Consider the following 23,407-nt stretch of genomic DNA (forward strand, 5'->3'; position numbering starts at 1 on the left):
TGAAAAAACGTCATACAATTTCGTTTTAATTTGATTTGTTTTTACATAAAAGTAGAGTAGCTAAACCTGTATCAAATTGATAGCAAATCATAAACAACTCCAACTGATCAGCAGCAGCAGTAGTACGGGGTGTATACACTGTTTGCAGGGCCGTTACCCAATACTTCCATTTTAGTAGCAACAACCATCGCGAAGGTAATAACCGTAATACGAACTGGTTGTACTAATTATGCAAAACGGAGAAGAATTAGAGACGAAAGAAAACAACGCCTTTGCGGCAGTATGGCAGTAAACACCCCACAGAAATATGGCGACAAATTGATGGTAACAATATGATAATGATAATGATTTTTCTTTTCCCCCAACCTGCTGTTAGAAGAAAATTGTTACACCACTAACAATTGGGAAGGCCTTACACCTCGGGAGGGGGAATGGTGTAAGAGCAACTGCTCATGTTTCAATGGCTATGCTAACTCACAGAATCGACCAAAATGCAGAAAACGGAGGCGTAATAATATCGGCAAAATGTAAACACTGGGGAAAGGATAGTGTCAGAGCAAGCAAACAAAAAGAAAACCATTTAGATAATTGACTAATAAAATTAGTTAACATATTTAAAACACAACACATCCATTAGAAGGTGTTGTTGAGGGCGATTGAATTATCCGAAATTGATTACATGTTAATGACACACCGCTTCTGTTTTGGGTTTTAAATGCATTTGCCATAAGCAGTGAAGGAGTTACAATGTTTTACTTTGCTTTTTACTGCCCAAATTTTGTCTTCAACGTTTCTTTCAAACCATTCTCATACATAGCCATAGAAGTGCATAGATATTTATTATCTGTGTCCTCGACTGTGACAATTGCTCCATTTGTTAAAACGGATGTAAAAATTTGAATGATTAAATTAAACCGAGCCGGTCTGGTGGTACAGTCGTCAACTTGTACGACTTTAACAACATGCCCATCATGGGTTCAAGTCCCGAATAGGCCGTGCTCCCATACGCAGAAATGACTATCCTGCTATGGTAACAATAAGTCACTGAAAGCCAAGCTCACTTTACTAGTGGGTACTGGCAGGCCTTGACCGACAGCGGTTGTTGCGCCAAAGAAGAAGAAGAGAAATTAAACCACTTGCCATCATAAGAGCAAGCGTCTAAGAATGTAATTTATTCATCAGTTTTTTTTTGCCGTTGTGAGTACTGACCTGACGAATAGCAGAGAGAAGTAGAAATATGTTTGTTAGTTCTTACAGCTAAGTGATGAAAATCCAAAATTGCATTGCGGCCCTCGCATGATGGACACCACCACCACAAACTCCAAATGGACAGTTTCACTTTTTCTTCTTCTTGCTGGCGTAACTATCCACCTGTACCGCTACGTTGTGTACCTTGTGCGAGATTTTATTTACGTAGTACAGGGCGGCGACGGAGAACAATATGCTGGAAGTAGGTGGAAGCAAATATTTACTAACCAACCGGATCGTACAATAATATACATGCCACGTGGTCCACTTACCAAGAGGTCACACAGACACGATGCACCATTCCACAGGCGAACAGCGCGATGCCCAGACAGAAGGAAACCTCCGGAAAGAACTTGGCCTGGAATCCGTAGCCAAGCACTGTCGCCTCCAGGTTTGATACCGCCTGCAAGAAAAACATCCATATCAGAATTAGCTACTTCCGTCCGTCGTATTGCACCACACGCTCACTACCTACCGTGAGGGAAAGGATAAAAAGCCACGAGCCAAGATATCCACCGAAGATTGTGGCCATTTGGGAGGAAGCCAACAGGGGCCGATACATTTGCATGCCCGAAAAGATGAGCACCGCCGACAGCGACGCCAGCACTAGCGAAACCGAGGTCGATACAGCTGCAAAGATAACCCAGAGAAAAGGATGTTGATAAAACAAACTTAGACACGGTCGTGGAAAATGATTTCCTTTTGAAATATTTACCCATTTTATTAAGCGCCCGGCGTTTGCTACGGCAAAAAGAAAATACAGAATGTAAACACTTTCTTGACGTGGAATCGATTTTGACGGCAACAAACGAACACACCAACACCAGCACACACCGCCCGCTGTCAAATGTGGAGAAAATCGAGTGAGATTATTTCACGCATTCGATTAAACCGCGGAAAACATAATTAAACGCGTCATAAATTGGCGGCTCTTTTCTGAAGAATAAAAGTAAAATACATATTTTTTGCAAAAGCATGTTGTATTTTTATAATTTAGGAAATAATCAAACAGGATTATTATTTCTTTTTGTTATCATTGCATTTGCGTTCATCGATTTCGATACCCCTTCATCGATTTGCATCGCAAATGTCAAACCAAGTGCATTCAGTTGTCAACACAAGCAACACACGAAAACAACGAGAAAAAACATCAATACAGAACGGGTGCAAAAACGTAAATGTACAATTTGCAAAGTTTTGGTGTGGTAATTGCCGTACTTAACTATTCATTTCGTGCGCGGTTTGTGCCCACGTACGGTCCAAAGCATGTGCTCACAATAATCGGTGCGATTGCTACGTGAACAAAGCACGCCGAGCCCAACCGTCGTACGCAAGTTGATGTTTCTCTGCCGAAAGTTGACCGAAATCGATAAAATGTTTGGAAAACTGTCGGAAGTTTTGCAAACCGCAGCCGACGTGGTAAGTGCCCGATAAGCGAACCTTGATTGCAATGCACTGTTCTTGTACAGATGGTTTTATCGGGTGTATGCGTTTGCTTTGAAATGAACACCTTTCAGCCGTGTTCTATCCGGCCAATGGCGCTGACTCCACGTGGAATGGAGTAATTTCGCGCTCAAATTACATAATTTATCAGAATTTGCTTTTCCTTGTCCACCAGCTTACTCTTTCTAATTGCTTCTTTGCTTGCCCACTAGCTCGCACCACCCCCCACAGCCCTGCAGGACTTTGACTATCACTACCGGCTGGTGAAGAACTTTTACGTCGCCGATAAAACCGTACCAAAGATACACATCAACGATACCAACATTCCATCGCACCTGGACCAGATGCTGCAGATACTGATACGCGAAGAGCAGCAGCGGCTGGAGGTTCCCACGAAAGCGGACACCGCCACCGACGCTTCATCGAGCAGCGGCGTGGAAAGCGTGTCAGCGAAACCAAGCCAACCAAGCCAATCACCACCACCACCACCAAAGGCCGAATGTATGGACTTCGTGCTAAGCGCACGGCCGCTGGATGTGTTGATCGAGTTCGCGGTAAACGATACGCCACCCGGTGCGCGCTACATCGTGCTGAACTGGGTGCGACGCTTCCTGTCCTGCCTCAAGTGTCCACCGCTCGGGCATGCCAGCATATTCCAGCCCGTCCAGCGGCTGGTGGACATTTGCAGCGGCACGTACGCCTCGCCGTACGAGCGCGAGGAAATACTGTTCCTCGAAACGGTGGCCGGGCTCGTGCGCAAGGACTCGGTACTGGTCAACCTGTTCCTCAAGTCTCACCACCATTCCGCACAGATGCTGGCCAACTGGAAGGGGCTGGGCGTGAACAAGGCACCGGTAAACAATCCGCTGTTTGTGAGCACAAAAATTGAGTACGACTCGCGGCGCATCTCGCTGGTGGCGGAGGAGGCGAGCGAAGGGCCGTCGGCGGGAAGGGAGGAAAGCGCCCAGCATCTGCCACCGGTCGATGGTGGAAACGGTGGAGAAGAATCCGAAAGCTGTGATTGTGATGACGAGGATCACTTTAGTCTGTTCGATGCGATAGTTAGCTATCTGGATAGTGCGGTAAGTGGCGAGTGCGGTTTTACGCTTCTAACCAAACTAAATCTTTACCTACTTCCTGTCACCCTCAGGATAGCACCATAGTGGTGCGAGCGTGCGAAGGCGTGCTAATACTGGCCTCGCTGCCAACACTGCAGCCCTCGTGCAAGGCGATCCGGAACACGATCAGCCGGTTCGCAACGATGATGGCCGGCCGGCTTGCGTCGAACTGTCAGCAAATTCCGGAAGATATGGACACCGGTGATATCGAAGATGCCAACGTAACCTGGGGGCTGTTCCCGCGGGATCCCGAGCAGCCGCACTACATCGGCCGCTACCAGCTGACGGCCTTTCTCTGCTGGCTGGACTATTGTGATTGCTTGCTGAAGGAGAGCGCACTGCTGGTGCCTGAGCTGGGACCGCGCGTACGCGACGAAATGCTGATCAGCTACATCGAACCGGCGCTGGTCGGCTGCTATGCGCCCTTTATGCTGGTGCTGACGGCCAAAATTATCAAAAAGACACAATCGAAAGCACTGCTGGATGGTAGGTAGAGCAGCTGGGGTCTTACAGTGGTAGAGGAGTATGATATTGATGGTTAAGTTTGTTCTCTTCCCAGAAATTGCAAACTGGCTCATCGGTGAGGATGAACTGATGGACATTAACAACTGTCTGCTTACGATTTTAATAGAGAATGCGCACGAAAATACGGACATTCTCCTGCCGACACTGCAGTTCGTAGAGGTGAGTGTTGGTACGCGGAAGGTAACAAACGGACACGGAGTGAAAGACATTCTTCTCCCAACAGTCGCTGCTGGACAATCCACACGAAAAGATTCTGCACGGCATGCTGTTCTTCTACATCAACACCAGAGGCTACTACGATGGCACAGCGCACACCATCCAGTCGTGGTCGGACGAGGAGGATAATCGCGAGCGACGGCGTGGCAGCGCGGACGATCCGATCAAGTCCCGCACCCTTGCCCCAAGCAATATTTTGCGCGTCATCAATCAGTACGTTGTTGCAAAACAAAGCAAAAGACAGACTTTCAATTTCCCTTCTAATGGATTGCTTTCTCTCCCCTGCAACCCCCTGCAGCTTCCTGTTGCTGCTGCCAAGACAGATCGTCAGCGATGCGGGCGGCATCTGCTACGAGGAGTACATGCAGGACGCCAATCGCCACTACCAGACGTGGATAAAGAAAACGCACGGGTTCAGCTGGCCGGTCGAGGCAATCTGGCCGGACAGTGGCGATTCGTCGCCGCTTGCCGGGACGAGCGTCGAACCGCCACTGTCCACTAGCGGCGCCGTCGGGCTAATGACGGTCGTTCCGCTGGCCCCGATGAAGCAGCCGAAAAAGCAACGAAACCCCAAGTACACCACCGACGGCAGCCAGACGAACGCCATCGATCTGCAGACCTGCGGCGACAGTGGCATCTCAGAGGAGAGCTTCTACGAGGGCCCGCTGCTGAAGCTCCTCTTCTCGCACGTCAAACAGATGAACACCCAGCCGTACGAGCTGAACCTGGCCGTCATTGCGATCCTGTCCAAGCTGGCGCTCTTCCCGCACCCGTATTTGCACGAGATACTGCTCAACCCGGAGATACCGGTCGCGGCCGGCGCTACCACCCTCTGGTCGGTGATGCAGTTTCTTGCCCGCCAGCTGCTGTCGGAGATACCGCGCGTGGACGGGTTTCAGGAGAAGATCAAGGATACGGGCCGCCGGCTGCTGTCCAATCCGCCCCTCTACCACAAAGACTGCGGGGAGGCGGGTGATGCGGGATGCGTCGGTGAGTCAGCGGCAGCGGGGACGGCGGTCGAGGAAGAGGAGGACGAAATCAACGACCCACTGTTCGAGTCGATCGTGGTGCTGGAGGAGTTCTGCAAGGAGCTGGCAGCGATCGCGTTCGTCAAGTATCACCATGCGAAGGAGTAGTAGGACGGGCGGTCGGTGTCGTTGTGGATTGGTTCGGTAGCACCCGAGTGCTTGATTCCTTCCTCCCCGGGGTCCCTTCTTCTTGGACGACGCACATTTTATCTTAAGTAGCGCAAATACCGTTCGTAGCCGATTCCCGATTGGCTTCTCTCCAGTGCCCGTTGGTTATAGGTTTTCGCAGTAATTTAATTGTATTTTACACTCTAGTCTTTGCCAAACCAGCGAGAAAAAGCAAAAAAAAAAAAACAGCAAGGCGCAGTGCAAACCAATTTGGGTAAATCGCTCGATAAGATGAAACTTGTTGCAATGTATTTTATTGCGAATAAGGTAATATTCGAAATTATCTCTCAGTTGCACGGGCCTTACGATACCAGTGTTTTATCCGTTTGTTGCGTTATATTTTATCTTCCCCCGATTAAAGCTCAATTTTAACACAGACAGTCATAAATTTAATTTAATATTTTGTTTAAAAAAAAATAGCGTCGGGAACCGGAACATGCAGGCCCATCTGCCCCAAACCGGAGCGTCGTCGCCTCTTCCTATCTTGCCGATCTATCTATGTTTTGATCAACTTCGCTCCCTCTCTCTTTCTTTCTCTTTCGCTATAACACACAAATACGCTCTCGCGAGAACGGTGAGCACGGCGCGTTGCTTCGCTCAACTGCTGGTCCGGTCCGAACGCGAAGGTTCGTGCCCGGTCGGGTTGCGATGCGTTTTCTGTTCGTTGTTTTCCTTCGCCGCGAGTGGACGTGCTTTCTCTAGCGCTGCTCTCTAGCCAGCCCCCGTTTTAGCGTACGTTTCATCATCATCCCTCCCTGCTCCTGCTCGTCGTACAGCCCCTCGACCAATATTGCTCGTTTTTCATCTAATCCACCCATAGCGCAATTCCGACTTGCAAGTGCGCGTGTGTGTTTGTGTGTGTGTCTGTGTGTGTGTGTGTGGTTTGTGTGGAACATTTTCCTACTTCCGCAACTATTGCCAAGGCGCGCACGACTGCCCCCCCCTTTCCCGCTGTGTAACTCTGTGTGCGTGTGTGTGGGTTGAGGCTGTGTTTTTCATCGCATTATTTCCATCGCTGTCCCGTTGAACGGAGCGATAGGGGGCAGGGAAGCGAAATAAACTATCATCGCTTCGGCAGCTAGCCAGCGGAGTTGTAAAGATCCCACAGCCAGCTTTCCGCCCCGCCCCACCTCCCCGCGCCCAGCCTGGTATATATGGGGCGCGCCTCCGATCCGTAGTTGGCGTTGGAATAGAAGGGAAAAGAAATAAGTAACGGAAGGTAAAGTGTGCCACCGAACCCGAAAGCGTGCGGAATGATGGCACACTTGATCTGGTTGTGCATTTGTGTGTGTGTATTTGTTTGGTGTGAGAAACCTCTTTGCATTGTGGAGATAAATCGATGAAAAATTAATTTGATTAGAAATGCAACATGGACATGGGACAACGGGAAAAAGGTAGCGCACTTGCAGTGAAGAGGTTTTCCTCCCGTGGTGACCCGTGTTGTGTTGCGTTGTTTATGAAGGCTCTCCCCGTGTACCATCTTCCCCACGTTGTCTAGTTCTACTTGCTACGGTTGTATGCTTTTCCCCCGCTCCCTCCCGGTGTACAGTGCATACGGACGCGTGCGTACCATACCACTTGGTAAAAAACTGATCTGTTTGTGTGTGTGCGTGTGTCTGTTTAAACGTAATGGTGCATCGTTACCACACACTATCATCGCAGCACGGACGGAATTATCATAAAAAAGTGCAACCCTACCCCGAAATTGCACACACACCCCCTTCACAGAACTGTTGAAACGCACATTGGGCGGTTTCTTCTCGTTTGTGTGTGTGTGAGTGTGTGTGTGTGTGTGTGAGAGTGCGTCAACTGTGTTCTATGCACGTACGCACCCTTTCCATCGCTCGGAAAAGCGGCACAGTGAAGTGAAAGTGGGTGAAAATGTCCCAACGATTCAACAGGAGGGGAATAAATACAGCATGCCAGTAAAACCCACCACGCACCACGAGACGAAACCGGCAACCGGAAGCGTTGAAGCAGCAGCAGCAGCACCGTATCGTATTGTGGCCCAAACTCACCCTCCGTCCGGTTTGCTGCTATTCTCACTGTTTCAGCAAAAACAGCGACTTCCCCTAACACGGTGCGCACACGCTCTGCGCCACACGTATGGTGGAAAAATCGCGCAAAGGAAAATTAATTTCACCCTCTCGAAACAGAAGGGAATGGGGGTATCTCCGTCTAACAAGTGAATCGTGTACCGTCTCATACGGGAGAGTATAAGAGAGATATTAAAAAAAATTGAGAATGAAAGAGAGAGAGGGAGAGAAACAATTTTAATGATAAAATCGCCACCGACTGACTAACTCTCCGACTGGCTGTTGGCGAACCAAACCGCCATCGTTCTACAAAAAGGGGCTACCCCGTACTCGCACGTGAAGTGAGGCGAAAAGACGGAGATGAAAAGCGAAAAGCCCTGCACAAAGGTAGAACCGAATTACACACGTTGCCATTGGAATCGAAACAGAATGGGTATATTAATGCCGATAGACGGATAGCTTCTCCAACCCGGTCGGTCATTGACTCCGCCGTACCGTTCATCCACGGCCTATCTCTCTCTATCTCTATCTGTCGTCCATCGAGCATCGGCTTAACGAAAATCCAACGCCCAGAATCGGTGAAAACGTAGTACTGCAATGGACGGAAAAATGCCGGAAAACAATACCGTTTCGCTTGCTCGCTTGGTGCTTGTTTTCGTTGTGGTCGTTGTAATGTATTTAAAGCCATGCCCCAATCCATCCCACCGAAGGGGGGAGGGCAGGCGTTCATTTTCCGGCTGGTGGTCGTTCACTGCGTGATAGCAGAAACCGGGTTCTACCACGACCGTGACTTTTCCTTTCCCCCGGGGTTCACGTTGTCGTCGTCGTTTTGGTGATTGGTCGATCGTACGTTCCCTGCTCTCGATCCAAGTAGACGGGGGATTATTTTTAGATTTTCACAGCCATTTCCACCGGTGTTGAAAATTCAAACCCCACCCTTTGGACCCTCTACCTCTCTGTGTGTGTGTGTGTGTGTGTGTGTGTGTGTGTGTGTGTGTGTGTGTGCGTGTGTGTGAAAATCTCCTTCGAAAAGCAGAACAAAACAACTACCAACCAATTGGTGCATCCCGTCCCGTCTGACAGTGAGAACGATGGGCAACTGAAGTTTATCTAGATTTCAGGAGTAGACACAGCGACACGTTCTGGTGAACGGCATAAAATTAGTCTCAATCTCCTGTTAGAAGTGAATGCTTACGTTTGCGTATGTCGCGCTTTGCCGTCCGCAAGTTGTCGTAGATCGTGTCCCACGGCCCGGGCTGCATTCTCAGTGTCATCGGCGACGTGTGAGGAGATTATGCAACGCCATCTTTGGATTACATGTCCACCAACGGGAGATGCAAATAGTGTCTAGTGGGAAAATTCAGTTCCACGGGAAGGGTTCGTCTCCTATTGCTACAGTTTGACGCCGGCGTCGGATGACTTACAGACCATAACCATAAACTTTATTGTTACCACTATCGCTTTGCGGTTGATAGCGATAATGATGGCCGATAAGTGTGCGGAGCTGATAATAGTCCACTTTAACGGTATTGTTTACGATGTCCCATAAGCGATGGGGCTGATAGGATTGAATGCCAATGAATCGCGTACCTGTCTCCTGTTCCTGGAGTGTAATGATGATGTTTAATGTTTACCGATTGCCAGCTGTAGATGGGGGACCGATACTGCCGATTTCTCGTGCAGTCGTTTCAGTGGTGGTACTATCAACGATTGATTTGAAAATATTATGCCCTTCCAATGGTAAACGTTCTACATTTTTGTACCGTCGGGTAGAAGTTGCGCCCTGGTTTTTTGAGGCTGTAGTAATAGATGCCACAGGCAGCCAAAGAAAACATAACCTTGCTCACACTTTGCCGTGAAAATTCTCGGCAAGTGGCTTGGATTCATATTTGTGATTTGCTTTGAAAGCCCTTCAAAACATCATGCACATGTGACTTCTTTCACGTCACATCAAACTGGTCGTACCGCGGTCGAGTCGGGCTTGTTACTCAAGCGACGACTGAGAAGCTGTGTGCTGTTGGTGTTGTGTATTGCTTTGCCGCTCCGTTAAAACACCGCCACAATGATCGTAAGAGCACAAACAGTGCGGCACTCTTTCTCCACGAACACCTTTTCCATTTACCAAAAGAAAACACGATCACTCGATCGCTCAGAGAAACGTTCTTGGCGTGAGGAAATCACGATTATGAGACGGTACCTGTGCCGCGCATACCACCAAAGGGGGGTAAGCATAAAAGGCTTTAACGAGCCAAACCAAACATGGACATGTCTGTTTGATCACTTTGTAGACCGACCATTTCAATCGGGCATCTTGCGTGCATGTATGTGTGTGTGTGTGTAAGTGTGCATTAATCTTCTTTCCCGGCCCGCCTTACTCTCCGACCAAAATATATGTGCGATCATTGCTCTTCTCCGTCCTGCGTTCGTCTCGCTAGGCCAGCCGTTTCTCGTTGCTGTGCCACGTGTTGCGTAGAATGCGTTAAATAATAGCGCAAACAGTTGCGCACCGAGCATTACGCTTCGTTGCTTTTAGCCAACGTGTACCGAAGGGGTTTATCGTACAGGGATGCTCATTTCTTGCCTGTGAATAAGTGAACCATAGTTAGTCCGATTAGTTAGTCAATCGCCCGGAAATGATTTTCTTTAGGGGGAAACACTCACAGGAACTCCAATTGGACGCAGGTATTCGAAGCAGATTTTCTTCAATTTCCGCCAATGGCTTGGAGACAAAAACTTCTTCTCTACCTCGAACCGTTTGCCCAGTTCCGGCAAGCGGTCTGTTTCTAGCTTAATCGAATTACTATACAACATCGAAACCGTTCCCATTGCACACGGGTGGCCAAGTGTAACGATGTCACCGCACAACCATATGTACCGCACGGTGACAGACGAGGGAAAAAGAGGCGAAATTCAACACCCTATGGGCGGCACTACTACCGGCCACGTCCGTCCGCTCCCGATGGGGCAGATGAGAGGGGTAGGATAGTACAAATTGGATCAACAAACTTCCGAAACCCTTTTCCCAAGCACCACCGCAGCCGCAGCAGCAGCACCCAAACGGAAGTCAAACGATCAAGTGCAAAAGGAAACGAAGCGAAGCGAAACGCTGGCGTACGATTGACTGGAACTGGGTGTTCCAGCCGGGAACGCAATCGAATGTGTGTGTATTTCATTCGCTAATGAGCTAACACAACCGCGAACACTAATTTGGCGTCGAAAAGTTGATGCCTCTTTAGCGCGGCAATGGTAACGCAAATGATCACTCGTTTTGTCGATGGAAAGTTGCCGTCTTTTCCGTTTTTTCGTTGTGGAAAGAACCGCCCCGGTGACGGGTGGTTCTTGGTGTACGCATCTTAGACATCGGTTAATAATGCGCTTCTTGTGTGCTTCTCTTTTCCAGCGACGATCTAGAGTGCTCTGCTCAGTGTTAATGCGATATTGATGAGCACGTTGCCATCGCGGGAAGGTGTTTGTGCGAGGTAAGGCGTGACGTTATATTGGAGCGGTCTCAATAGTAGATCCAAAACATCAAACAAACAAACAAACAAACAAAAAAAAACAATACCACTTTGACGCGTGTGAACCGTGTGTGAGTTGGAAAAGTGTGAAAAGAAAAGGGTTGCCAGTGTGAAATCTGCGGGAAACCGGCAGCCTCAATCAAGCCTTTCGGTGTGAAAACTCGGGCACAAGATTACGGCCGCAAGTGCTTCTCGTGAATCCGTGAATCCAGCAACCCAGAGAGCAGTCGATAAGTGATACGCGTGAACAATCGAAACAAAAACAAAAAGAATGGCATCCCCAACACCGGCTCCCGTGAAGAAAGTGCCGATTCATCTGCAGGTAAGCCAAGGGGTGGGGGCGCAGGTGGTGGGGAGGCGCGGCATCAGGGAGTATCGTTTGGTGGGAATGTTTTGGTTGTTCAGATATGAAGCCTTGTTTTGGTGTGAAGCAGCCCATTAACCATTTATCAAACTGCTAGCGCACGTAATCGAGCCAATGAGGAGGGAAACGCGATAAGGTGAAAGATGAACGAGGTACCGAAGAGTCATGTTAGAGCGACCTGGATTAGCGAAAATTTAAATACTCATTTGCATGAGAATTTATTCAGTCAACTGTAAGAAAAACGTTTACTTAATGTTCCATTTTACTGGAAAATATCAATTCAATTTTTAGTGCTGTAATAGGCGAGGAAATTAATTCCTCTGAAAACGTAGAACGTTTCTATCGAGAATGCTTAAACCGTATAATAATAAATGCATTGAAATAAATACATTGAAACCCCTCATAACGATCTTTTCGCAACACGAGCTAATCTAAATGCTCTGCGTATACCCCTCTTAACGAGTAAAATCTCGCATAACGAGCAATTTTATTTTTGTTCCCGATAAGAAATCGTGATCATTTCGAGAGTTTCAATACTAAGAATTGTTAAATATCAAGCTATTTCCAAAAGAGGCAGATATAAGTGTGGAGGAAAAGTGTAAGGGAGGTGACACATTAACGCCCACTGCCAGTCCAACACTCACGAGAAGCCATACAAAAATCGAAACCAAAAGCCGGGGCGGGCCATGGGCTCGTTCACTCCTCGTCCAGATAACTCTTTTCAGATGGTAGTAAGTGAGGTAGTATCTTCAGTTTAATTGCTCCATTTCTTTCCCTCTTATTTGACAATATTGGAGGCTCTCGATACTGAGGATTTCGATACTGAGAATTGATGAATGCGTTACCGTTGCCACTTGGAGGTGTTCCGTACGGTTGTGATGCATATAATCCCTGTATGTGTACTTTTCTTGACCTAGAACCAATTATTTCAATTTTTAATACAAATTGCATGAAAAAGAGCTTCCCGCACAATGAGTTTTTCGCATAACGAGAAGGACATTGGAATGGATTAAACTCATTATGAGAGGTTGCACTGTATGAGCAAAAAGATGTTTTTCCCAGCTAAATGTAAAAAACAATAATTATACATTAGCCCGTTCTTGAGAATGTATTCTTCTTTGTTTTATTAGTAATCCAATAATCCAGCAGGGAATGTTAATCCGTTTCTCGGGGAACATAACGCGTCCGCTTAGTTTGCCTATCGCTCAATCTATCCTTGGCTAGTTGAGTATTCACTTTTCCAATTGGGTGATTGGTTTTATTGATTTTGTGTCGCTCATGTTCTCTTTTCGATTACCGATTACCGATGCATACCATAAATGATGAATATGGTGTTAATTCCATTAAATTGCGCCGAATGTCTTGCCGGGGGTGTTAGAAATAGAGGAATGAAATAATACTGCTTGATAGCATAAGCAATGCCTAAAATCTTACAATTTTAAACATTTGCTTATTATTGTTAGCACTTCTATAATCGAAAAAAGTACCTATTAACTTCAAAAGTGTAAAATATAGTTTTATTTAGTGATATTTAAATGCTATATTTTATCACACATAATAATGCAAGGGGAAACACAAACCATTTAGTAGGAGCAAAATCTCGATAAGTGGGAAATTTATTTAATCCATCGCGTCTTCTGCCAATCCCGCATTCCCTGCCATACAATGCACTGTTTAACAATTTTCCACTAGCCACAGAAAAGGGGGAAACTTCTTTTACTGTTAATGCTACACAGTCAGATAGAAATAAACGACGACGGAATCGTTCTCTCCAAACAGTCTAAATAAAACTAGCTTGCACTACTACGCACACCAATCAAGTAATACACGATCCGGCAATAAACTGTTTCCCTTATGCAACCCCATGCACCACACCGTCACCGTCCCAACCTTCCATCGTTCTACACCCTTCCTCCATCCCTTCTCACCCTTCGCCTGCCTAATGGTGTCTCGTCAGTCTACAGTCCATGTCCATGAATTATTAATAACCCGGCAACCGAACCGAACGCTTCGTAAATAATCCGTCCCGAAATGATTCACACTGTCCTCCCCCTGCTCGCTTACTCGCACCGGCCTCAGCCGATCGTAAGGAGGAGACATTATTTAGGGTGTTTTTTTCCCACCCAATAGGAGAGGCATGGTTTGCATTTCCTGCAAACGGGAAGCTAGTCGATGTATCGTGTTTTGACTTATTTACATGTTTTTTTTTGGCTCTTTCTCTCCTTGTGCACCAAAGAATTGTTGTTGATATCGGAGTGCCTCGGTTCAACGGTTGGTGGCCTGTTTTGTGGCCTGTTGGCTTTGGTGTTTATTGATTTTCCGCGACTCGCTTATAGTATGCTTGCCGGAGGGCTGGCTGAAGGTTAAGTTTCACTTAGTTGCTTTCATTTGTCGCAACCCGGTGGCAGGTTGTCATTTTTAATTCAATTTTTGTACTTTTTTTTTGTTGTTATCATTTTTCCTCGCTTTGACCTCGCAGAGTGTTTTGGGGAAACATTGGGGCGTGTTTTTGGCTCCGCTGGGTGGTGGAGTACGGTTTAAAAGAGGAGGCTTCTTGGCCTCCAAAATGGCCTCGCAAACCCCTTTTTGCTGCTAGACACGGGCAAACCGGTGCAATCACCTTACTTGTGGAGGGAAGGGGCATAAATGGCCCACAATTTTCATCTGCACCTGAGGGCTCGCGGTGCTTGGTTTGTGTCGATTAAAGCTTGTTGTTGCTCAAAACTGGCCGCGGAAAGTTGTGTTGTTTGCTGGCCCGCGGCTGCGGCTGGCACCACCAACCGCCCATTTCCGGTGCGCGGTGGTAAGCAGCAGCACTAGACGCGAGCAATAGAATAGAACCATCTCGAAGCGGTGTTGAATTCGAATCAGAGAGTGCTTCTATGCAGCAAATACAAAACAGTGGGGAGAGGGAAGCAACAAACCAACAGCACCTTACCAGCTCCCGGGTTGGATGGTGCAACGCAGCAGACCGGAACTGTGGGAGGGGGGAGTCCGCCGTGCATTCGCTATATTCTGGCTTTTCCCCCCATTACACCGGAGAGGTATAAACGCGAAGAAACGAACTCGAAAGAAGGTGCTGTTCTAGTCAGTACACGATTACCCCGCGTCCATGTCCGGAACTGGAGAAAACACGAGGCGGACGTTACGTCAGCTCCTTTGGTCATCGCCCAAAAGAGGCCTTCCGGATGGCAAAAAAGAAGACAAAAAACAACATTTCACCGTTCGATGACCCCTTCTCCTTTCGTGCGTGTGTGTGTGTGCTTGGGTGCTAATTGGGAAATGAGGGTTGCCACATTTAAAACGCCGTCCGACCAGGCGGTGGTGGTGTATTGGAGGTTCTGGGGAGGAATGTTACGCCGCATGTGTCAGATTGGCTAAATTGAGCAAACGATCGCTATCGGAGAAGCCAGCGGAGGGTCCCTGTGTCTGGTACGGTCCGAGCTTTCTCTTGGGACAAAATTGTGGCATATAATTTAGCTCGAAAGTGCAGGAGACCTGCTTATCAGGCAGACGGCAGACGGACCGCTGCGTCGCGTGTTGATTTCGTTTAATTGTGTGACCCCTTTAGTTGAATTGTTACTTGCGATATGGCAAATGCACAGAAATGGTTAAGCGGGAAGTAAATTGCAATGACGTGCACAAGTGATTGGGAGAGTCGGTAGATACATAAATAAATACATTAAAATAACAAAATAGACACAGTTTTGCACTAAAACGGTTACCCACGAAATGTGTGATTAAAACTAAACCAATATTGCAGCTACTCACCCCGTTTTTAAGCCTGGTTTACTGGAATGGTGTCACTGGAAGCAAAAAAACGCAATTACAATCGTTCAGCACACCCTCAAGCTATTGAATCATACACGCAACGGATGTCGCTGCCGGCACAATTGACAATAAATGCTAGCAGGTTCTCGCATGGACAATCGCAAACCATGGCCGCTGGGACGCATAACTCGGTGTAAAACAAAACAAAACGACGAGTTCCCGTTGAGGTGCGTTCCCGTTGATCGAAGTGCTTAACGGCTGAAGTGCATCTCAAATACCAATACAGCAGCCGCTCGAAACCCATCGAAAAGAGAACCAAAATCTCAAGTGCAGTATGCTTATTTGCTGCTGCACTGTTACAACTGCACAAAGAAAAGCATCCAGCGAAGGAGCATTTCGGGCACGCACAAAAATGGGGTGCTAAAACATAAGCCGGCACGAAGCTCTTCACATTTTGTAGTATTAGGGTTGGGTTTTTTACCTTTTCTTTGGATTGTTCTTGCCTATCATTGCCTAATGTAGCATTTGAAAACGAGGAAGCCTTGCTACGACCGCTAAATCTTGCCAACACACTCCAGCCGCCGATCGCACACACTTCATGCCCTTCATTATGTGTTAATGCTCCCCGTTCTTTGGACCGTTTCCACGCGTTCATTCCCCCTCCCAACGATGATTAACCGATTTAAATTGGAAAGGAAGCACCACTGGCACCACCACCATCTACACCACGATTTAAGATACGGTTCTGCCACGATTTAAGATACGGTTGTGGCGATTTGAAGCTTTTCCACTTCTACTGCATTACTTCTATTGGAGTTGTTTCTTCAGCAGCTGCAGCATCAATTGAAAACCCAAAAAAAGAAGAAATTAAAAATCAATCATTTGTTTGAGCCCCTCCGAAACAAATGAGTGGCCTCATTTGGAAGCTTTTTCTTTTTCACCATTTTCACCCAACCTCGGTGTTGTCGTACGGAAAACATGGCGATAAATTGAAATCTCACCCACAGATATCCGCTTTGCAACAAACCAGGAAGCAAACACACAAACCAATAACAACAAAAAAGCAATTGTTTTACGCTCAATTCTTTCCAGTTACACGTGATCGTGTAAGCTCTGCTTTTTTTTTGGTGATTTTTGGGATAGACGCTTCAATTTCAATCCCAAACCAACTTCCCTCAAAACAGTTTGGCGAGTGAAAGGACGTACCTCCGTCCGAATCGATTGCTGGCTTTCGTGTGCCTAAATTTGCTGACTAATTCTATTGCCCTTCAAGAAAGCCCGCGGGCCCAACGTTTGCGTGAACATTCCCAATTAAGTTGTTATTAAAGCTACTCGAGCTGGCAGCCAACAGTGCCTCGGAATGCTTTGGAGCTTTGAGTTTTACACTGACCAGATACAAGGGGACTAGCAGTGGGCTGCAAAGGGCCAATGTTAGATAACAACTTGTACGTTCTTGTGCTTGAGGCTGGCCAGCGTAAAAGAGTTTCTTTTTTGTATGGACGTAACGTTGGCCTCTTTTGCTGAAAAACTCTGTTTCGCACTATTTTACGGCCGAGGTGTTGGCTGAAGGGATTGCGGGGGAGTGTAGAACATTAGAGGTTTGCCAATTTGGGCCACCTGGGGTGGCTTTTAAATATAGATTATTGATTACCTAGCGGGCTATGAGCCGTAAAGAAATGGTTTAATTATAACTACATTAGAAACAAGGCGTAGCATAATACAGCCATTGTTTTGCGGGGTGATTATTACAATTAGGCGTATTTTTCTTATGGTTTAATTTTAAAGTGACTAGTTAATAAGTTTTCGTATGCCAATTCTGAATACTGGCTGCTCCCGAGATATGTGGATAGGAAGAAAAACGATTTGACACATAAATAGACAAGTGTAAAATAATTCTCCCTTTCAATTCAGTAAAATTAATTCTGTCCGAATTGTATTAATAATCATTTTGTGACCGAAAAATAACCCATATATTACCCGGCTTTTGGCTGATAGTCGCGATATTATTATATCCACGCGGATATTTGATCTTGGGAACGCATTAACCGCGTTTCTCGGATACCGACTGTGACTGTTATCTTATTTACACATTTAAATAGCTTGTAAAATGGATATCCATAACACGGACGGGACGGTTAAATGGTCTGATACAAGACACGTCGGCTACTATAAATACCAGATCGTGGTTCGATACTCACATGGACCGGACCCGTCTTACAAAGGACTTGAATATATCCCGTCTGCTTGCTTGGTTTTAATGCAAATTCGTTTTGTGGTTGTTTTTTCTTCTTTGTTTTTGTCAAAATGTGGCAAAACGAAAATGTTGTCAATTTCTACCCAAATTCAGCTTCTGGCCAAATAATAAAATATCAAACCACACTGTATCACCTGTATGAATACTTAGTTGCAGTAAGCGTTGGGAACGACACCATGCAACCATCTCGCTTCTGCAATGCGCACATACAATCGTAGTAACCTTACAGGCGAGCCGATACATACCTTCGCCATTCCTATTGCCCTCATTCTAATCTTTGACCTCAGCTAAGACGAAACTGCTTGTGTGTTGTGGTTCACAAGTCTGTGTGTTTGCTTTTAAGCTCACTGTGTTCCTACCAGTCCCTTAGAGTTCGATAAGATGTCCGAGGCAATGGTAGATAGTGCCAACGGCAGGGCGAAACCGGAGGCCCGATTGGAAGAACCTATCTGTCGTGATCTTCGGTCTACCGATGGCACGGCCGACGCCTCGACACAAATCGAAACAGTAACGTCCGAATCGTCCACGAATACGGTGCCGGCAGAGGATATTTCAAGCATGGAACTTGCAAACGCACCGAACGATGAAGAGGTGTGGAGGGGATCAGAAGTTCTTCTTGTGGGAAAAGCAATTCAATCACCATGGCGTAATCGGGTTCGCGGGGAATCGTCTAGGGAATTTAAATGAAATTTGCAAAGGATGTGAGTAATGAAAGTGTTCTTCCTCCCCGTCCATTCTCTTCCGGCAGAGTGCGCAAAATCGGCTGTACATCAAGCGCGGCCACGTCGTGAACCACGATGGAATGCAACAGGCGGACGTGTACATCGAGGATGGAACTGTGCGGTAAGTATGCCATAGAGGGGGCTGGAGTTGGGTAGGGGTGCGTGTTCGTTTGACAAATGCGACAATCATGGGATTCTATCCATAATGCGGCAGTGCGCTCGTTGCCAAGCTGCAATTTCGAAGTTTATCAGCGCTTGTTTGGCACCGGGCCAGCGTATAAAATTGTACTCCGGGCGGGACTCCCGCAGTTGCCAAAAATCGATCCATCGTTTTGGCCTCTAACACTCCATCCAGCTAAGCTCCGGGTTTTTTTTTTGAAAATATTTTGCTTTGTTCCATACGCAGATACGTTGGTTCCGGTGCGGACTTTGTTGTGCCCGGTGGGTGCCGCACGATCGATGCGACCGGCAAGCTGGTCATGCCCGGCGGTATCGATCCGCACACACACTTTCAGCTCGAGTTCGGCGGCACTGTCTCGGTGGATGATTTCTACAAGGGCACCAAGGCCGCAGTAGCCGGCGGCACCACAACTATACGTAAGTAGAAGAACCACTCCACCCTTCCCGAAAAACGGCCTCCAATCTGATGGTTTTTTTTTGGCCCCCTTTTCCACAGTGGACTTTGTACTTCCCAAGAAGGGCGAATCGCTGCTCGAAGCGTACGATGCTTGGCGTGCCCGGGCCGACCCGAAGGTGGTGTGTGACTACGGCCTGCACGTCGGCATTACCTGGTGGTCCAAGTCGGTGCGGGACGAGATGCGAATCCTGTGCCAGGAGCGTGGCGTCAACTCGTTCAAATGCTTCATGGCGTACAAGGGCCTGTACCAGCTGAACGATTCCGAGCTGTACGAGGTGTTCGAGACGTGCAAGGAGCTCGGTGCCGTTGCGATGGTGCACGCGGAAAATGGGGACATTATAGCGAAGAACGTTACCAAACTGCTGACCGAGGGTGTGACCGGACCGGAAGGGCACGAGCTATCCCGCTCGGAGGAAGTCGAGGCCGAGGCCACCAATCGCGCCTGCGTTATTGCGCACCAGGTAGGTACACGGGGAGATGTTTCTTTGCCACGTACTTATTGGGCCTTTTGGGATTCTCCCGAAAAAAAAACCCGAAGCAGAAGGGCAACTGACAAGTGTCACTGAATTCTACGGTCTAATGATACTGCAATGGTCGGTAGAACCGGAGAGCGGTGATAAGATTAGATGGAGCTATCATGGAGTGGGCAGTTTTGAGGTAACCACAGCATGTTTTGGGACGATTTCAAGAGCACCAATCTGCAATAGAAGATTGAGCTATATTTGACGTCCAGTATCAGATTAGATAGCATCCTTAAACAACAACAAACGGCGTAGTTTTGTTACGCGAAATATTGTACAACGTTATCGCCAGCTGTCTCTGCTAATCTTTAAATGGCAAAACTTCATATCTTTCCCTGCCGCTGCAAGTCTTGTAGAAAATGCGGAGAGGACCTCCTCATCTTTTCTACTGCAATGCAGAATCATAACTGTTGAGCGTGTTTGGCGCGACCTGTTTGATGGGCCTGGGTCTTTTGCCTGGGCAGACTACAGAGCTATAAATAAGCTTTCAACAACAGTAGGTCCAATGCCTCTGATCTAAGGTTAATCTATGGTTCATGCCATAATACAACTGTTTGCGTGAAGACCTTGGAGGGTCTTAGTTATGGAAAACGAAAACATCAGCCTAAAACTCCACTGAGCGAGTACTTGACCTACTCTGTACCTTTGCACACGATTGAACTCATAACATTGCTACAAGGATATTACACAGCAGCGGGGGTCAATGGAAAAGTGCCGATAGACACGCAACAGCTCCATCCAGCACGAACTTGAACTTTCACTTTCCCACCCGGTGTTGTTTGGATCGGATTTCCGTTCCTGTTTCTTTAATTTCCTTTTCTACTTCTAATGTATGCATGATTCCAATGTATCGGTTTATCCCCTCTTTAAATCTTTTTTAATTTCAACGTGTTTCATCTTTTACCCTATTTTTCTTATATTTTACTATTCTTTCTTTTTCTCTTCTTCTTCTTTTGTTCCGGTACACTCTTCTCATCTTTCCTTTCCAACGCTGTCCTTCGTCCTTCGGTTGTGTCGCTTCGCCCGGCGCATAACTTTTCCCTTGCTGGTGTGGTGCAGGCTCACTGCCCGCTGTATGTCGTGCATGTAATGAGCAAATCGGCCGGCATTGAGGTGGCACGCGCTCGACGCCGTTACAACGGCACCGGGATCTTCGGTGAGACGCTGGCGGCTGCACTCGGTACCGACGGTACGCACTATTACGACAAATGCTGGCACCATGCAGCCGCCCACGTGCTGAGCCCACCGTTGAGACCGGACCCGACCACGCCCGAGTTTCTGATGAAGCTGTTAGCTCAGTAAGTAGCTCAGCAGCTGTGTTGTTGGGGTGTGCTATTATAAGATGCAACAAATGGGAGAATCATTCCATTTCCAAGACGTCGCCGACTGACGGTTGTTTTGTGTGCTGATTGTTGTTGTTTTCTGAAAAGAGAGGGGGGTCGCTTTTCGTCGTGCTGTCCACTAAACATTCTGCCGGTTCCAACATTGCCGCTGCTGCTGCAGTGCTAAGCCTTAACACCAACACCCAAAATGCGACTAAAACCACTAAAGCTCTTTGCTTTCATTTTTTCAAACATTATTTTCTCCATCATGCTGCGAACTGGAAAACCTGCGAAATTTACCCCATTTGTGTGTGTGGCTTTGTGTGTACTGCTCATCGTAATGTGTAACATTGCTTCTAATCTTCTACAAAAAATGGGTCAAACGCGAACACACCTCGCGGGACACACCGGAAACTACACCACGAACTCATCATCTTCACCGACATCTTCCACGAAAAACCACGAAATCATCAAAAACACATACATCCCCACATTCCGCCCCGATAGACGAAGGCCCCACTGTACGTCACACGGGTCACGAGCAAGCTGGCTGCGGAACAGCTGTCGCAGGCCAAGCGCCGCGGTCTGGTAGTGTACGGCGAAACGCTGGCCAGCTCGCTCGGCTGCACACTCACCAGCGTGAAGCCAAACCAACTGGTCTACTACACGACCAGCCCCCCGATTCGGAAGGATCCGGAAACGCCCCGGCATCTGGTGAAGTTCCTGGCGCTGTAAGTTTGCCCCCAAACCAGCCCCAACCTGCGGCAGCCTTGCCTTATCTGTTGCTTTTATGTTGCTATTTTTTTGTTTGTTTTATTTTCTGTTTGTTGTTGTTTGAGTGTGGTAGTTTTACCCATTTTCAACACTTTTGATGGCAAATTTTAACGCAACGCTTACTTTTCGCCCTCCCAGGGATGATCTGCAGACGACCGGCAGTGACAACTGCACGTTCAACCGCAACCAGAAGGAGCTCGGGCTGAAAGACTTCTCCAAAATCCCGAACGGCGTGAACGGTGTCGAGGACCGCATGTCGGTGGTGTGGGAAAAGGGCGTCCAGACGGGTTTGATCGATCCGCAGCGCTTTGTGGCGATCACGAGCACGAACGCGGCCAAAATCTTCAACCTCTACCCGCGCAAGGGCCGCATTGCGCCCGGGTCCGATGCCGACCTGCTCATCTGGGATCCGAAGGCGGTGCGGACCATCTCGGCCAGCACGCATCATCAGGCCTGTGACTTCAACATCTTCGAGGGCATGAAGTGCCACGGCGTGCCGGAGTTTGTGATCGTGCGGGGCCGCGTGTGCGTCGAGTACGATCTGATCCGCGTCGCCGAGGGCCAGGGCTCGTTCCTGGAGACGCCCGTCTACCCGTCGTTCGTGTACGATGCACTGAACGGTGTGGCCCGCCCGGACGAGGGCCTGGAGGAGAAGCACGCGCGCAACGGCATCCAGGGGCTGGAGCTGAACGCCAAGTCGGGCCACGAGGTGGACATCCCGGATACGTACGCCCTGCCGGAGAAGTACATCCCGGGGCCGGCGCTGAGCGTGATCTCGGGCGATTCGCAGCTGAGCACGCCCCACAGTGCCCGGGGCCATCGGCCGGACGGCCAGAAGAACATGCAGGAGTCGACCTTCTCCATCAGTGGTAAGGCGGGGACGCGGGACAGGGGCCAAACCCCCCTTGGGTTGTTGGGGCTAGTTGGGAAGTTGTTCTAACCTTTCTCGCTTCTCCTACACCATTGCAGAGGAACTGGACAAATCGGAGGCACGCTCGTGTATTCGCGTCCGTGCACCGCCCGGCGGCAAGTCGTCCGGATTTTGGTAAACGTCCCGCCGCGTACAGCAACAACGCGCACACCCATTCGGAAGAGCCCGGGCGGGGCAGGCAATGGTAGGCAAAGTTACCTCTCGAAACACTATCACCTCCAACCCATCCAAAGAAGAAAAAGAAGAAGCAGTACGCGCGACCGGAAACCTGGGGGAAGCAGCTGGTACGATCATAGGGATAGTTTTCTTGAAAGAGGAGCAGCCGCGACGAAGTAATCGCTGGCCTCCTGGCCCAAACTCTTCCATATCAAAGCGCCCCCCAAAAGGAAAACGTTTTCCCCTAGCGGTTCAGTTCGGTTCCGGTATCCGGTTCCGAGAGGCGCTGGCCAGAGCAGAAACACAATCAGCTAAGTAATTTAACGATAGAGGTACGACTTCGGACAGCGCCTGTCTGAGAGAGAGAGAGAGAGAGAGAGAGCGTCGGCGAGTTATAATACTTTTTTTGCGCGCTATTTCCTTAAGAGAGGCACACCGGCAAGCTTTGCAAACATGAATGTATCATCATTTTAAATTTATTTAACTTAATTTACTGATCTTTTGCTGTGTCGATTGTGCTGCTAACCATTACGGAAAGGGTGACAGTGACAGTGGAGCGGAGGCGTAAAAATCCCTATCTTTAATAGCTTTAGTTGCTACAAAATTTTAAAACCCTATTGCCTCTGCACTGTATGCGATCATTTGAACAATTATA

The 23,407-nt window shown here is 48.0% G+C and overlaps 3 protein-coding genes across 7 annotated transcripts; 2 read left to right on the forward strand and 1 right to left on the reverse strand.

Annotated features, from left to right (window-relative positions):
* Positions 1-1,124: 1,124 nt before the first annotated feature.
* LOC121589469 (protein KRTCAP2 homolog) lies at positions 1,125-2,075 on the reverse strand. The gene is made up of 4 exons (XM_041908413.1): positions 1,964-2,075; positions 1,724-1,878; positions 1,521-1,651; positions 1,125-1,444 (listed from the first exon to the last, which is right to left on the reverse strand). The coding sequence occupies exons 1-4, from the start codon at positions 1,965-1,967 to the stop codon at positions 1,336-1,338; spliced, it is 399 nt and encodes a 132-aa protein (XP_041764347.1). The 5' UTR covers positions 1,968-2,075; the 3' UTR covers positions 1,125-1,335.
* Positions 2,076-2,342: 267 nt separating this feature from the next.
* Positions 2,343-5,983, forward strand: LOC121589468 (protein FAM160B1-like). Its single transcript, XM_041908412.1, has 6 exons — positions 2,343-2,667; positions 2,904-3,773; positions 3,842-4,295; positions 4,369-4,493; positions 4,558-4,763; positions 4,849-5,983. The coding sequence occupies exons 1-6, from the start codon at positions 2,587-2,589 to the stop codon at positions 5,684-5,686; spliced, it is 2,574 nt and encodes an 857-aa protein (XP_041764346.1). The 5' UTR covers positions 2,343-2,586; the 3' UTR covers positions 5,687-5,983.
* Positions 5,984-6,380: 397 nt separating this feature from the next.
* LOC121588041 (dihydropyrimidinase) lies at positions 6,381-23,241 on the forward strand. 5 transcript variants are annotated; one of them, XM_041905557.1, is made up of 8 exons: positions 6,381-6,478; positions 11,183-11,622; positions 18,438-18,532; positions 18,818-19,008; positions 19,088-19,509; positions 20,629-20,867; positions 21,804-22,534; positions 22,635-23,241. In XM_041905557.1, the coding sequence occupies exons 2-8, from the start codon at positions 11,572-11,574 to the stop codon at positions 22,712-22,714; spliced, it is 1,809 nt and encodes a 602-aa protein (XP_041761491.1). In that variant the 5' UTR covers positions 6,381-6,478; positions 11,183-11,571; the 3' UTR covers positions 22,715-23,241. The 5 variants fall into 5 exon arrangements, with proteins under 5 accessions (XP_041761491.1, XP_041761492.1, XP_041761494.1 ...); XM_041905558.1 differs by lacking the exon at positions 20,629-20,867 and adding an exon at positions 21,399-21,622; XM_041905555.1 differs by lacking the exons at positions 6,381-6,478; positions 11,183-11,622 and adding an exon at positions 17,900-18,280.
* Positions 23,242-23,407: the final 166 nt, after the last annotated feature.

The sequence above is a fragment of the Anopheles merus genome, chromosome 2R, assembly GCF_017562075.2.
Source record: "Anopheles merus strain MAF chromosome 2R, AmerM5.1, whole genome shotgun sequence".
Taxonomy (NCBI): Eukaryota; Metazoa; Arthropoda; class Insecta; order Diptera; family Culicidae; genus Anopheles; species Anopheles merus.

Bases quoted from the DNA above. Each gene is read 5' to 3' on its own strand.
- LOC121589468 (XM_041908412.1), top strand. From the start codon at position 2,587: ATGTTTCTCTGCCGAAAGTTGACCGAAATCGATAAAATGTTTGGAAAA. The intron at 3,774-3,841 runs GTAAGTGGCGAG...TGTCACCCTCAG, and splicing joins TTAGCTATCTGGATAGTGCG to GATAGCACCATAGTGGTGCG. The intron at 4,296-4,368 runs GTAGGTAGAGCA...TTCTCTTCCCAG, and splicing joins ATCGAAAGCACTGCTGGATG to AAATTGCAAACTGGCTCATC.
- LOC121588041 (XM_041905555.1), top strand. From the start codon at position 18,071: ATGTCCGAGGCAATGGTAGATAGTGCCAACGGCAGGGCGAAACCGGAG. The intron at 18,281-18,437 runs GTGTGGAGGGGA...CTCTTCCGGCAG, and splicing joins ACGCACCGAACGATGAAGAG to AGTGCGCAAAATCGGCTGTA. The intron at 18,533-18,817 runs GTAAGTATGCCA...TTCCATACGCAG, and splicing joins ATCGAGGATGGAACTGTGCG to ATACGTTGGTTCCGGTGCGG.
- LOC121589469 (XM_041908413.1), bottom strand. The intron at 1,652-1,723 runs GTAGGTAGTGAG...TTTTTCTTGCAG, and splicing joins TTTTTATCCTTTCCCTCACG to GCGGTATCAAACCTGGAGGC. The intron at 1,445-1,520 runs GTAAGTGGACCA...ACCTACTTCCAG, and splicing joins CGTGTCTGTGTGACCTCTTG to CATATTGTTCTCCGTCGCCG.